Genomic DNA, 14,795 nt, shown 5'->3' with positions numbered 1-14,795 from the left:
CCCCTCAGAGCTCTCTCTCTCTCCCCTCAGAGCTCTCTCCCCTCACGCCGTTCCCGCCTCCACCCTCTCGCCCCCGCCCCGCCCTCATGGGCGTGGCCACACGAACGCCGCCGCCCGATTGGCGGGCGCGGCGCGGGTGTCCGTCCCCCCCGCGCCCTCAGCCGGCGGCGCGGTGACGTCACGCGCGGCGGCGCGGCGACGTCAGAGCGCGGCGCGAGGCCGCGCCGGGCCGGGCGCTGGTGGCGGCGCGGTCGCGCTGCGCTGCGGGCCCGGGGCGGCCCGGAACGGCCCGGAACGGCCCGCTGTGAGCCCGGAACGGCCCGGTACGGCCCGCTGTGAGCCCCCCGCCGCGGCAGCGCCGCCCGCAGGTGCGTCCCGGCCGCGCAGGCGCCGGCAGCGGCAGGCGCGGTGCGCCGGGCCGGGCGGGCCGCGCCGCCGCCGCGCTGACCTTGGGCCGCGCCGCGGAGCCGGCAGCCCGGCGGTGGCACCGGGGCACCGCGCGGGGCCGGGGCAGCGGGAGCGGGCGGGCGGAGCGGGGAGGGCCCGCCGGGACTGCCGTGCGCCGGCAGCGCGGGGCTGCCCGGCACGGACACGCCGCGGCCGCGGCGGCAGCCTGCAGAGCGAGCGGCCTCCCGTTCTTACCCCTCCTTCCTCTGCCTTTCTGCCCCCCACGCCCTTTTCTTCCTTCCCTTTTCCCCAGCTCCTTTCTCTCTTCGTCCTTCCCTTCCCTTCCCTTCCCTTCCCTTCCCTTCCCTTCCCTTCCCTTCCCTTCCCTTCCCTTCCCTTCCCTTCCCTTCCCCCTTTCTGTCTCCCCTCCTCGTTTGGGTAGCTGCCCACGCCGGGCAGGGCTTGAGGAGCTCCCGAGCTCCTCCTGCCCTGCGGGGGCTGGGGGTGGCAGAGCCTGGCCCCGGTGTCTGCGCAGCGCTGCTCAGCTGTGCCCTCCCCACACACCCCTTAGATCCCGGATCTCCTGTGTGGGGAGGATTTGAGGCTCAGGAGCAGCCACAGCCTCACACGGCTGTCACAGCCCTCTCTGAGCTGGGCTGTGGGCGAGGGAGGCATTTGGGCACCTGCAGAAGCGTCTCCTTGTAAGCGTTAAATGAATAATCCCCTTCTTGTGTCCCGCAGGGCTTGCCAGGTGGAGATCCCAGCGGTCCTGCTGCAGGCTGGGTGGCCGGGCTGCCTGTGCACACCCTTCAGGAGCCGTGCCAGCAGAGCGGGGCTGATGCGGAGCCGGCGGCGTGGCAGTGAGCTGGGGCTCGTGCTGGGTGTCTGCACCCCGTTTGGCCCCCCCCGTGCCGGGGGTGCTCAGCTGCTGCCGCGTTCCCTGGCGCAGCGCGCCGCAGCGTGCCGGGCTCAGGGTTTGTGGTGCCGTGTTTGCTGCAGTTTCGGTTCTCCGCAGGTGTCTAGCTCTTTGGTTCACACAGCGTGAGGCCGACCTTTCGCTGCAACTCCAGGGGGATTTATCTCAGTTTGACCTCGGGGCAGCGCAGAGGGGGGGAGCACCGCTGTGTGTGCCCGCTGGCTGCCGGCAGCGATGGCCCAGCCCGTGCCAGCCCTGTCCCTTGGCCGTGTGTGCCCGCGGGGCAGCGCCCGGCTGGGGTGACCGTCTCTGCGCTCCCTGCGGCACGGGGCAGCCCGCCATGGCCCCGGCGGGCGCCGAGGAGGCCGCGGGCTCCTCGGGCAAGCACTATGTGTGCGGGCTGTGCGCGGCCTTCACCAACATCGCGGTGACGTTCCCCATCCAGAAGGTGCTGTTCCGGCAGCAGCTGTACGGGCTGCGCGCCGGCGAGGCCGTGCGCCAGCTGCGCCGCGACGGGCTGCGCACGCTCTACCGCGGCATCCTGCCCCCGCTGCTGCAGAAGACCACCACGCTGGCCCTCATGTTCGGCCTCTACGAGGACTTCTCGGCGCTGCTGCTGAGCCACGGCCGCGCCCCCGAGCTGGTGACGCGCAGCGCGGCCGCCGCGCTGGCCGGCACCACCGAGGCCGTGCTGACGCCCTTCGAGCGCGTGCAGACGCTGCTGCAGGACTACAGGCACCACGACAAGTTCACAAACACTTACCAGGCCTTCAAGGTGCTGAAAGCCTACGGGCTGCGGGAGTATTACCGGGGATTGGTGCCCATCCTGCTGCGCAACGGGCCCAGCAACGTGCTCTTCTTCGGGCTGCGGGGGCCCATCAAGCAGTGCCTGCCCGAGGCCAGCTCGCACAGCTCTCACCTCATCAACGACTTCATCTGCGGGGGGCTGCTGGGCGCCATGCTGGGCTTCCTCTTCTTCCCCGTCAACGTCGTAAAGACTCGCATGCAGGCCCAGATTGGTGGCGAATTTCAGTCCTTCTCCAAAGTGTTAGTGAAGATCTGGCTGGAACGCGACAGGAAGGTGATGCACCTCTTCAGGGGAGCCCACCTGAACTACCACCGCTCCGTGCTGTCCTGGGGGATCATCAACGCCACCTACGAGTTCCTGCTGAAGCTGCTGTGACCCCGTCCTGCTCGTGGGGCAGCAGCACTCGGCGTCCCGGGTCCCAGGGAGCAGTGCCTGTGCGTGTGACAGGTAATTCCTCCCAGCCTTCCGTATTTATGGGGTGAATGGTGATGCATTTAAACCTTGGTGCAATTATGGTGAACTTCTTAAAGTATTCCTTTGCTGGCAGGTGAGTTTGCCCATCACAGAGCTACCAGACAAACAGAAGGTGTAAAAGAGGAAAGAAATGTAGTCTGTATCACTCCCAAAGTTGTGCTGTGCTCTGTGGTGGGATGCACTCCACTGCCCATGTTTAGAACATGAGAATCAAGGAGGAGCTGAAGAAAAACAATTCCATTGCCTGATCATCTTCCCAGTCTCGATTCTGGAGCTGCATTTTCAGATGTTGTGGGGTCCTCATTGTGTAAAGCTCAAAGGACAGATACTGAAGGGGATGGCTGAGGTGCAGAGCTCCCAGCTGCACCTCAGCGTGCTGCAGGCCCCTCACGGGTGGCCTGTGGTGACCGTGTCCTCCAGCCATGCACTGAGCGTGTGAGCTCAGCCCTGGCTGGATCTCTGTGCGTGTGTGTGCGTGTTTGTACGTGTGCCTTCCTGTGAAAAGGGAAAAGTGGAAGGAATGGGACAGCAAACTCACTCAAGCTTTAAAGTGTCCTTCCTCGTTAAAAAACATGGAGTTTGTTCTGCTTCTTCTGAGGACTTTCTGTTTTTTATTTGCTGCTTTTTCTGTTGCCTCCAGCTGCAGGATCAGGGAGGTGTCCCTGTGTGTAGGGACGCTCCAGCTCCTGCAGCTGCTCAAGCACTTCTCACACGGCTTTTTGCACTGCCACGTCTTGTCTTTCCTCAGCTCCCTCTGCGGAGTTACCGATCGCGGGATGTTTGTACCCAAAACTCGGGGTTCTGCTCGTGGCTCTGCAGCACAGGCGTGGCACGGGCAAGGTGAGAGTCCTGGGTTACCTGCTTCAGTGGAGGTCTGTAGGTGTAGTGCAGATGACAAGCCAAAGATGACCTTGGAAGCAGGGAGCAGGAAGGGTGGAGTGCTTGGAGACGTGTTTCAGGACTTCTGTAGGGAAACGTGGGAGAGGACTGACAGAAATCTGTGTCTGACAGACATGGGAGATGAGAGAGAGGAGACTTGAGGCTTTAGATACAGGGACAGAGGAGCGAGCACAACCCTGAGCTAGATGAGGGTCCCAGCACAGGTGTTTGAATCTCCCTGAGGGCTTCTTCTTTAGTGAAACTATACATTCACACATAAACCAAAACACTTTGGATGATGGGGAGCAGCAGAGCTTTCAGAAACTGCTTTGAATTTAGTCTTTTCTTAAGTCTTGGAGGGGCTATTGCTTTTCTGAATTTGAGTTTTCCATTTGCTACAACTGTCTTCCGAAATCGATCCTAATCAGTGTGTTGTAATCATACAGTCCTGAGCTTCAGACAGCAGCGGGTGGGCACAAGCACGAGTTCCTGTATCCCAGTGGTGATTATCTTCATCTAAATAAAATGTTTACTGGATGTTTGTTACTGGCAGAATCTGATTTTTACCAGTGTACCTTCTTTTTGTAATCACTCCTTGATGGAATAAAAACAAAATCTGCATCCTGTTCCTCTGTGGAAGGTGTTATGTGCTCCTGTAATGTCGGGGAAGCCAGAGTGTTGAGGGTGAGAGTTTGGCACAAGCCCAGAGCTGGTCTGTGCCAGCTAACTCAGCAAAAATGAAATACTGGAGCCCTGGGTCTGAGGTTCAGAGTCACTTTTGACTCTTCCTATCTCACTTTCAGAAAATTTTAATGTAAAAGCACTACCGTGACACACACTCTTGTGAATGGCAGCATCTAAGCGCTAGGAAGTGTTTCTCCTCTTAATTTTAGGGGGCAGGCAAGAGCCAGCATGGCTCATTTTAACGTAAATAAAAGACATTTCAATTCAGTGCATTATTAAATGTTTATTATGCAAGCAAGAGAAACTGTCCACAAATAGTAAGTTACTGTACGGCTGTAAGTACAATACTTCCAAAGCAGTTCTGATACTTCATATACGGTATTAAAAGGCTACAGTCTTTACTATGAAATCTCAGGTATTTCAAAATACTCTACATGCACAATTTGTTTCTGTATTAAAAACCTTATACTTAACTGAGGATATTTAGTGCTTTAGAAAATGCACCTTTGACTAAGATCAGCCAATGAGAAGTTTCTGTTTCCTGCAGGTTAAAAACATGATGGGTCGTTGACTTCTTCCTTTCTCTCCAACTTTTTAGAATCTTGTAAACTAATTTTTTTGAAATCTTTCGTTTGGCAAGTGTATTTCTTTTTTCTAAGAGTTTATATCTCCTAGAGCAACAGACCCATGTATTACGATGTCAGAACCTTCTCCACATCAGTGCTACCCAAATTAAAATCACAACACAAACAAACAAAACCAAACCCCACTAAATTAACCGAGACCCCTCCCCGCCCCCCCGAAAAAACTGATGTTTACATTCTAATTCTGGTAGTAGGCATCGAGCTGTCCTTACCCCAAGACTCCACGAGTGCAAACAATCGTGTGTGTGTGTGTGTGTGTGTATGTGTGTGTGTGTGCCGGCACCGCTGTGCTTTTCCTCTATCCCCATGGTGTGGCGGTGCCGTCCCTGCGTGACCCGGAGCTCCGCGGGCACCGCGGGCACACCAGGCCGGGTGGAGAACCGGCCCCGACACTGCCCGGGCACCGCGGGCACACGGGGCCAGGAGAACCAGCCCCGACACTGCCCGGGCACCGCGGGCACACCAGGCCGGGTGGAGAACCGGCCCCGACACCGCCCGGGCGCTCTCTGCCGGGAGCACCCCCAACGCTCGGCCCCGCGCAGCGCCCTGGAATTCATCCTGGGCTGCCGCGCCAGGGCACAGCCACCCCCGCCCTCCATCTCCCTTGGAAATGTTTCCTTACAGTTGTTTCACAGTTTTATACACATCTCGAGGTCGAGCATTTGACGTTTGAAACACAACTAGAAGATAAGCTTTTTTTTTTGTTTGTTTGACTACCTAGAAATAACCTGAAGCTCACCAACACATAATTTCATTGCTTCAGTAATGCTACTGAGAGAGAACTGAAAACACTTGCACCACCACATGACTGTGAGGCATGTCAGCTGTAAGCCACTGAGAAGTGAACTTCACAGGTAAAACATGGTAAAGCCTTCATGGAGAACTTCCAGGTTTGTTGAAAAGGAGCAATCGATCGAATGACCAAAATCTAAGACTACCTACTTACTCTAATTCAAACTTATTACAAATGTCATCAGAAAAACTAAGTAACATTTCTACAGCATACATGTACAGATTCTGTCATTTTATGCATCTGCTGGACACGCTACAAAAGCATCAAGGTGACCAAACCCCTGCACCAGGTGAGCTGCTGGTCCCAGAGCCAGGCAGGGCCTGACAACCACCCACAGGTGCTATCAAGGACACATCTGTCACACATCTGCCACGTGGGGGTCATGGTCCTCTACACAGAAAGGTGAGTGTCCAAAGCTCAGCACAATACTGGTGTAAAACACAGCGTATCATGAGGTAGAATTAAAAAGGTAACACTCAGTGCATATTCACAGGCATAGCGTTACAGTCACTAGGGATCCACCAGTCTGAGGAGGCTCTGACAGGAAAACAGAAACAGCCTTGGAAACACACAGACAGACCCACCCAGGGACCACCCCCCGGCCCCGTGGGTGCTCCTGCACCTCCAACACAAACAGGTGCAAGCCCGTGAAAACGCCAAGGTTCTCCCAAGTGTCCCTGTACTCCCTTCCACGACGTGTAATTAAACATTAAATAAGCTGAGGAAACAGTAGCCTGGCAGTGGGACAGCGAATGCCTGGGGAAAAGCTGCTGCAGTCCTGGGCAGGACCTGGGTATTTTCCCCAAACAAACTCCTTGTAGCTCCTCCTTTGCACAAAAATCCTGCATGCCAGGCTTGTCCCCACGTTTCCTGCACACTGCACTCCCAGGTGATGACCCACAGCCAGGGCAGTGCTCCACAACCCAGCAGACCCACCTGCCCCTCGAGCAGGCTCAGGCCAGCAGAAGGGATGTTTGCCCTCAGATTACCTAACACACAAACCCGAAGGCTTTGTACGACCAAAGAAATTCTCCAAGAGGAAACTTGGGATTTTCTTCTCTCATAGTGCAGAGGAGGCTTAAGTGTCAATGAATTCTGCACCAACACCACATAAATACAAAGCTACAGGAGGGTCCTCAGGCTTACCTTTCCAGCTCTCTCATGTCCACAAATGTTGTCTTTATCCCCAAATACGTTTTGCAAAAGGCTTTGTAAGAGTCAGGTTTGAACAAGTGTGCTCTGCTGAGCCAGAGAGTGTACCTGAACACCAGCAGGTGACAGTCCTTTCAGGTGAAGTTCCCTGCTGAACTGAGTGTGTGACTAGTCTGCAGAACTTCAGTGAAATACTAAAAAACCCTCATCTTGGGACATGTAAGTGATGAGAATGTTATGAACTGATATGGATGTACAATACCTGTGCATTTACAAGGGTAGCTCTGTAACTCGAGGGCTGAAATCTGGCATTCATACTCTGGGTGTGACCACAGAACCACAGAATCCCCTGAGCTGAAGGGACCCACGGGATCACCCAGTGCCACCCTGCCCTGCACAGACCCCCAGCAACCCCACCCTGGGCATCCCTGGAGTGCTGTCCAGGCTCTCCTGGAGCTCTGGCAGCCTCGGGGCTGTGCCCATTCCCTGGGGAGCCTGGGCAGTGCCAGCACCTCTGGGGGAAGCAGACCCTTCCCTGATCTCAGCCTGAGCTGCCCTGACCCAGCCCCAGCCGTGCCCTGCTCCTGTCCCTTGTCACAGCAGTGAAGAGATCAGCACCTGCCCCTCCACTGCCCCACAGGAGGATGCTCAGGAGCACCATGAGATCTCATCTCAGACTCCTCCAAGCTGAACAAACCAAGAGATCTCAGCTGCTCCTCATACAGCTTCCCCATGAGACCCTCTCACCAGGGTGATCATCACAGTGCTCCACATCTGATGATAAGCCTGGTTAGATCCAGGCTGATCCCACTGACGACAGGTTTGCTTTTAATCCCCTCCCAAACTGACAGCACGTGAAGAAAGGCTCACCTGGCAATACTAGGGACACATCCAAATTAACTTCCCCCACAGACAGAGCGCAGGCCAGGTGTGTGTGTGGAAAACCAGCCAGGTGGGCAATACCCAAACATCAGCAAAAAGCCACCATGATTGAGATGTGGACAGCCCCTTGCAGGAGACACCTGGCAGAGGAGGGGCCAGAGCTGCCCTGCTGCACGAACCCAGAGATGCTCAGGGCCAGGGTCCTCCCTAGTGCTCAGTGCAGGCTCAATCGAGTGCAGGGGTGGGCCTGGGTGACCTCCAGTGGTCCCTGCCAGCCTAAGCCACACCGTGACTCATTCTAGCCAATGACAACCACATTAACATAGAAATGAAAGCAAAATTCCTTTTTCTTTTTTTTTCCTGTTTTGTTTTTTTTTTTGGTGGGAGTAACTAACCGTGTTGCTTACGTAGACAAGCAGTCCATTATCTACTAATCACCACAGAGTTGCTTCAGTGGCAGGAGAGGAAGCAGAGGTGAGGCAGTCCAGCTCCTGTGGCACCCTGCCCCTCTGTGCTGCTCCCAAGAGCCCGCTGGAGTTGTGCTGAAGGAAACAATCAAGTACCAGGGCACGAACACAGCAGGAGAGCGGCCGGTGGCACAGCACCAGCAGGAGCAGAGGCTGCTGGCGGGGCCGTGGGCTCAGGGAGGCAGGACCCAGATCCACACGGGGCTGAGAAATCCTTCCACGGCACGTCCCGAGGCCACGGCGGCCTGCTCTGGGCTCAGAGGGTTTGCAGAGAGCACACTTCCACCCGGCTGGAGGAACAGCCGCGCGCCGCCGGGCTAGAACTTTGGCTGGTAGAGGGAGACGCGTCCGCTAAGGCACCCCGAGGCGATCTGACAGTGCGTGGGGGAGAACTTGGTGGTGAGCACCACGTCGTTGTGGGAGTAGAGCGAGCGGATCTCGCGCAGGGGGCTGGCCTCCCGCGGCAGGCAGTCCACCAGCTCGCTGCAGTGCGCGTCGAAGCCCAGCAGGCGGATGCCGAAGCCGTGCGGGGACGAGATCATGCGGCCGTCGGGGCTGAAGCAGAGCTCCTTGATGTAGCCCCGGCCCACGTTGGCCTCCTCGATGCAGTGCGTCAGGCGCAGGGAGCAGCGCGGGGACACGGGGCGCACCGGGGCTCCTTCCTGGAATTCATAGACACAAGTCCACTAAAGGGAGAGGCAGAGAAAGGGACACTGAAAGAGAAGTCAAGCACTGCAAACACACATTTCCCCCCCCCGCACCTCTACAGGTGACACAGCTCATGTGAGCTCAGGTGAAGGCACAGGAGGGAGATGCTCCTGCTGAGCTGCTCCTCAACCAGCACCCCGAGCAGGCCACTGCCTCAGCATCTCCTCCCTGTGAGCCACCCAAGCCAAGCAGCTGCCCAGCACTACAGCTGCTATTCTGATTAAATGGGTGCTAGATATAATCTTCCCAATCTAGGTTTCATCTGCAGAGAGCACAGCCTAATCCTGTGGCCAGGCACCTGCTCTAATTCAGTAAATATTTAAATCTGTACAGTCAGATTCAGCTGACTGTACCTCAGAGCAGATCACTGGCATTTTATGCCTTTGACTTCAAAAGGAATGGAATCTTGAAGCAAGCAAGTAGCAGATGTTTGAGGGAAGGTTATGAAAAGCTCTGCAGCCACTTTGTTATTTGTGAGACACATTAAGGATTCCTGACACCTCATTATTTAATCTCAAAACAAATGTAAAAAAAAACCCAAAACCCATGACAAAGTTTATATTGTGTTGATTCCACTTCAGCCCCAAGCCAAGCATTCCTAGCTCTGTTTGATGCATCCTTCTGAATTAACCACAACACGAAAAGTACCCATGAATATTAACAAAACAGAGTAAGGCAGACTCCAGGACTAAGAGAAATTATAGTCAATCATCAGTACCAACTGACCCAATGTAACATTTTGCATGTTACAATAATTCTGCATTGTATGGCAGTCTGATTGTTGCAGAACCAGCATTAAAATTAATAACCAACCTGCTAAGCTTCCACTCAGCCCTCTACACTTGTGTAAAGGGTCACCATTACAAAGAGTGACTTTCTTCAACAAAAAAATCCCACCAAACCAATGAACCTCAATTTACATCAGCAATCAAAGTAACTAAAACATTTATCATTGGTGCAGTACTGTTGTCTACTGTTGGTCAAGTCAGAGGAGCAGATTCTGCACCTTGCAGCTGAACTGCAGGCGGTCTTATAACTTCCTGCACCAAGGAAAAGTCTTGAAGCAGGTTCTGCCAGGAAGAGAATTTCAGAACTAAACCCAAAAGCACATATTTGAAAGAAGAAGAGGAGCAGGGTGTTACCTCCTGGTCATCTGTGTTGCTGGAGCACCGCAGCAGCGTGGCCCAGCCCTTGGGGTGCAGCTGCAGCGACGTGATGCAGTTCCCTCGGTCTCTTTCTCCAGGAACCTCGGGTGTCAGCACCTCGAGGCTGTTCCTAGGTGATCCCCCTGCGAGGGAATTAACTGTGAGTCTCAGTGAAACCCACACAATGACCTCACCTCTCCCACCAGTGCTGCTGCTGACATGGGGTCACACCTGTGGCTGCCAGGACAGACTGCAAGGAAACTCAGGGGGTCACAGGAACCCCGAGCCAACACCCACGGGCTCAGCCCCCACTTCAAACACCAAATTTTCATGAAACCTGAGTGCCAAGACCTGCACTGAACCCACCACACTGACAACTACACCAACCCTCCACACTCATGCCCCTCATTAGTAGTACAGCAAAATCTACAGAGTGAGGCTTTTATAAGAATTGCTGATTCTCAGACTTGTACAATGTGCTCCCCAAATTCCTCCCAACACTTGCTCAGCTTGCAGCTTTTATCCCTTCTTCCCCTCACCCCTAGGTAAATCACTCCCTGGCATGCAGTAAGCCTCCTCTCAGCATCTCACAACCATGAGTAGCTAAAGAGTAACACTACATTTCTTTGAAATTGCAAGGGGTGCACAAAGTATGCACCTATTTGCCAACTTCACGCTGATTCTCTGGATTTTTCCCTAAAAGAGCATTCACACCAGGTTTGTTCATGGAAAAACACAAGGAAAAGAGAGTACCTCTAAGAAACAACACCATATTGACATAAAATACAGATCTTGTACTTTTACCAGATTTCTTGGACAAAAAACCTGATTAGATCCCCTGGCTTTGGTGTGCAATGAGATTTTATTGGTTTAATACGAGTCTCAGCAACACCATTCTTTAAGAACCACAGGACAAAAAAGCAGTCTTTCACTATTGCACCCTGGCCTCTTTTGGATACAGTAAATCAAAGCCCAGGATGTCTTTTCATTTATCTTTTTTCAGTGATCTCTTCCTACCTTCTCGCTGGGAGGGCCGTGACAAGGTTTTCTCAGAGGGCGGCCCTGAGTTGTTCTGGTGACAGGGTGAGCCCACAGCTCGAGGGCCAGAGGAGCCCGACGACGTTATGTCTGCAAACACACCAGACAGGTGAGCCCACAGGTAGCCCAGCACACCTGGGCTGCTGGCCAGGAGCAGCCCAGAGAACAGCCCACAGCCCCAGAGGCCCTGCCTCGGCTCCCCAGCACTCACCCGAGCTCGACGTGGTCCTCCTGGCTCGCAAGATCGGGTAGCTGCCAACCTCTAAAGACTTGTTTAGGTCAAGGTCGTGCAAAATCAGAAGGTAACCGGAGGAGGTGGAGATCAGCATTTTGGAACAGTCTGGAGTCAGCCTCATTCGCATCAGAAAACGGGTGTGGAAAAACTTCTTGTGGGGACATCCATCCTCTGTGCACCTGGACAGCAAGACAAGCACAGGAGAGGCTGTGGTCAGCTGCAGACTGAGACCCTCAGTGCGCCCACAAGGGTCCAGGGTGTGCCCAAAACCTTTTTTTCAAGCGCTGTCTTTATCCTACTTTTTAATGGAATGGGTGAAGTCACATCATTCCACAACTGCAGCAATGAGGACAGAACCTTCTTTGGCAGGAAGAGCCATGCTCTGGCACAGCAGCAAGAGAAGCTCCTTTCCAGCCATTGACTATTGCCAGAGAGGCAATGCAAGCTCTTGGCAAGGGCTATAAACTGGTCCCAGTGCTTCGGAACGCGCTGCAGCCCCACTCTGGGAGGCACAGAAGGCAGGTGTACCTGTGCAGGTGTACCTGTGCCGCGTCCCAGCCCCGTACCTGTTGGTGTCCCAGATGATGACGTTGCCATCGAAGCCCGAGGTGACCAGCAGGCGGGTGTTGGTGTCGTACTCGATGTTCTTGACCCAGCTGGTGTGGCCGTGCAGCGTGCACACCTTGGTGTTGAGCTTCCTCAGGTCCCAGAGCGCGATGGTGGTGTCGTCGGAGCACGTGGCGAACAGCCGGTTATCCAGGAACCTGGCGGGAGGGAACAGCCTCAGGGCGCCCTGCACGGCCAGCAGGACAGGAGAGCAGCCCAAAAACACCCCCTGAACCCGCCAACGAGAGCAGGAAAAGAAACCCCCTGAACTAGCCACAGCAGAGACACCAGAGCAGGCCACAGAAACCCCTCTGAACCACCTCTTGCCAAAACAGAGATACCAGAGCAGCCCACACAAACTAGCCAACACCAGAGCAGCCCCAAAGAAACCCCCCCTGAACTCAGCACAGAGATACCAGTGCACCCCAAACAAACCCCCCGTGAACCAGCCAACGAGAGCAGCCCAAAGAAAGCCCCCCTGAACTAGCCACCAGCCAAAGAGATACCATGGCAGCCCACACAAACCCCTCTGAAACAGACAAAACAGAGATACCAGAGCAGCCCAAACAAATCCCTCTGAGCTCAGCAGAGCAGTGCAAGGGTATGAAGCAGCAGCACCTCTGGAGCAGCCCACGAGCAAACACAGAGGCACAGCACGAGTTTGGTGTGGGGTTTTTTAGGGGGTTTGTGTGCTGATGAAGTGTGTGCCAGCCACACGGGAGCCAAAGCACCAGACAGACCCCTGTGGTAACTCAGTCTGCCCCACTGAGCACAGCACAGCCAGCAAACCAAGGGGATAAACAGGGCCTGGAGGCTCCTGAGGCAATTGCAAGGCTTTCCAAAGCCACCAAGCGAGGGCGAGACCTTGTGTGAGCACACAGGGGACTGGGTTCAGTGAGCAAGTGAACGCGTGGGATCACTGAGTGAGCGCTGTGCAGACCAAAGGTGAGCACACGGGAGCTCAGCACGGCTCAGCCTCAGGACAGGGCACGCTGGCTCGTGTCTGCAACTCATTCAGAGAAGGCACCCCACTAAGGAATGCCCTGCCTGAGGTAAAAGGAACAAAACTCCCATCCAAACGTAGGCCCAGAGCTGCACAAGCAGCAACAGCAACCCACTGCCACGGGAAAAAACCCCAAATTCTGGTAAACAGCAAGCAGTTGTGGTGCTGCCACAAGGAACTCCTGCAGCGACTGCAATCCTGCTCACGAACCTCAGCAAGGCTCCAGAGGCCAGCTCCTTTGTGTCACACAGACACACGTGTTAGTCCCCTTTCCTGACACACGCCCAGCTGATGTAAAACATCACTGTTTTGCAAAAAGGACAACCAGCTTGTGAAAGACACCAACTCATCTGATGGACACGGCACCCCACATCATGTTTGGCTCTTGTGAGTGAAAACACTCAGAGTTTTCTTGGTTTTTTTTGCTAGGGTTCTGTTCTTGGTTGAAGTTTTTTGCTGCTGTGTAGTTGGCTGTTGTTTTGGGGTTTTGGAGTGGGTTTTTTCCTTTGAGAATCTCAGTGAAGAGCAGCTGCAATACTGTCAGAATTTACACCTCAAAATGTATTCCCAGAACCAGAGCAACTTCAAACCCCTGACTTTAGATGGAAAAATACAACATGATAAAAATTGTGATGGGTTTGGAGTCCTGCTCCTGCTGTTTCCAGCTCCATCCCAAAAAGCGGCAGAGTGAGATTTAAACCATAACGCCCAAGCAGAGGCTGAGTTGTGTCAACACGTCCCTCCTGACCCACCTGATGTTGTTGACACAGTCCTCGTGGGCCTCGGAGAGGGTCTTGATGTGCTTGGAAGAGATGGGGTCAAAGAGCAGGACCTCAGTCTGTTCACAGGCCACGGTCAGCACGGAGCTGCAGGGAGCACAACACAACACCCCACGTCTGTGCCGGGTTTTGCCCCCCAGCTGCCACCACAGATTCCTGCGTCACCTGTCCCTGTGCCCACACCTTCCAGGGGCTCTCAGACAGCACAGGCAGCACTCGAACAAAGCCTCATCTGCAGTGCCTGTTTGCCCTGTTGCCAACCAGCAGGGCTTTTTCACTGCAACCTTGCAAAGCACAGATTTATCAGCAGCAGGAGCCCCCAGCAGGAGCGTGTCACCCCAGCCCCCTCCTGCACCCAGGTGAGCTGGGAGGGCTCGATCCCGGGGGCACACCTGGATCCTGGGGGGCACAGCTGGATCCCGGGGGGGGCACCTGGATCCCGGGGGGGAGCACACCTGGATCTCGGGCACACCTGGATCCCAGGGGGCACACCTGGATCTCGGGCACACCTGGCCGGGGAGCCCCGGCACACCTACCCGTCGGGCGAGTACTCGAGGTTGAAGACGGCGCCGTGCGTGCGGGTGCTGAGGGACACGGAGTCGGCGGGCTGGATGGCGCCGTACAGCCCGGTCATGGCGCCGAACGTGTCCCGCGCCGGGTCCACGGCGGCCCCGCGGCCCAGGCAGCGCCCGCGCAGCCAGGCGAAGAGGCCGCCCGGGGCGGCGGGCCCCGCGTCGGCGGGGTCGGCGTGGCGGAGCGGCTGCGGGTCGGGGCCCGGCTCCGGGCCCGGCTCCAGCCCCGGGCCCTTGCTCATGGCGGCGGCAGCGCCGGCCGCGTCCGCCCCTCAGCGCCCGCCCCGCGCCACTGCGCCTGCGCCGGCCCGCCCGCCCGCGCGCGCACGTGACCGCGGCCGCGCGTGACCGCGGGGCCTCGGGCGGGACCGGCACCGGCACCGACACCGTTACTGACACACTGGTACCGACACCGGTACCGATACTGATACCGGCACTGATACCGGTACCGGTACTGATACTGACACACCGATACCGGCACCGGCACCGACACCGTTACTGACACACTGACACCGGTACCGGCACTGATACCGGTACCGGCACTGATACTGATACCGGCACTGATACCGGTACCGGTACTGATACTGACACCGGCAGTGATACCGGTACTGATACTGACACAT

The 14,795-nt window shown here is 55.9% G+C and overlaps 2 protein-coding genes across 4 annotated transcripts; one reads left to right on the top strand and one right to left on the bottom strand.

The window, feature by feature from the left end:
• The first annotated feature begins 192 nt into the window (after positions 1-192).
• SLC25A51 (solute carrier family 25 member 51) lies at positions 193-4,090 on the top strand. 2 transcript variants are annotated; one of them, XM_064403046.1, is made up of 2 exons: positions 193-368; positions 1,129-4,090. In XM_064403046.1, exon 2 carries the CDS (start codon positions 1,644-1,646, stop codon positions 2,484-2,486), a length of 843 nt encoding a protein of 280 aa, XP_064259116.1. In that variant the 5' UTR covers positions 193-368; positions 1,129-1,643; the 3' UTR covers positions 2,487-4,090. The 2 variants fall into 2 exon arrangements, with proteins under 2 accessions (XP_064259116.1, XP_064259117.1); XM_064403047.1 differs by having other exon boundaries at positions 200-323.
• A 1,350-nt stretch (positions 4,091-5,440) lies between these two features.
• DCAF10 (DDB1 and CUL4 associated factor 10) lies at positions 5,441-14,452 on the bottom strand. 2 transcript variants are annotated; one of them, XM_064403043.1, is made up of 7 exons: positions 14,137-14,452; positions 13,574-13,687; positions 11,779-11,976; positions 11,189-11,391; positions 10,957-11,067; positions 9,937-10,082; positions 5,441-8,772 (listed from the first exon to the last, which is right to left on the bottom strand). In XM_064403043.1, the coding sequence occupies exons 1-7, from the start codon at positions 14,412-14,414 to the stop codon at positions 8,404-8,406; spliced, it is 1,419 nt and encodes a 472-aa protein (XP_064259113.1). In that variant the 5' UTR covers positions 14,415-14,452; the 3' UTR covers positions 5,441-8,403. The 2 variants fall into 2 exon arrangements, with proteins under 2 accessions (XP_064259113.1, XP_064259115.1); XM_064403045.1 differs by having other exon boundaries at positions 5,441-8,748.
• Between the last annotated feature and the right edge of the window lie 343 nt (positions 14,453-14,795).

The sequence above is a fragment of the Passer domesticus genome, chromosome Z, assembly GCF_036417665.1.
Source record: "Passer domesticus isolate bPasDom1 chromosome Z, bPasDom1.hap1, whole genome shotgun sequence".
Classification (NCBI taxonomy): Eukaryota; Metazoa; Chordata; class Aves; order Passeriformes; family Passeridae; genus Passer; species Passer domesticus.
This window is presented reverse-complemented; position numbering and strand designations above follow the sequence as displayed.

Coding starts and splice junctions, on each gene's coding strand:
- SLC25A51 (XM_064403046.1), top strand. CDS start 1,644: ATGGCCCCGGCGGGCGCCGAGGAGGCCGCGGGCTCCTCGGGCAAGCAC.
- DCAF10 (XM_064403043.1), bottom strand. CDS start 14,414: ATGAGCAAGGGCCCGGGGCTGGAGCCGGGCCCGGAGCCGGGCCCCGAC. Junction 11,068..11,188: donor GAGGACCACGTCGAGCTCGG/GTGAGTGCTGGG, acceptor GTGTGTTTGCAG/ACATAACGTCGTCGGGCTCC. Junction 10,083..10,956: donor ACGGCCCTCCCAGCGAGAAG/GTAGGAAGAGAT, acceptor ATTCCCTCGCAG/GGGGATCACCTAGGAACAGC.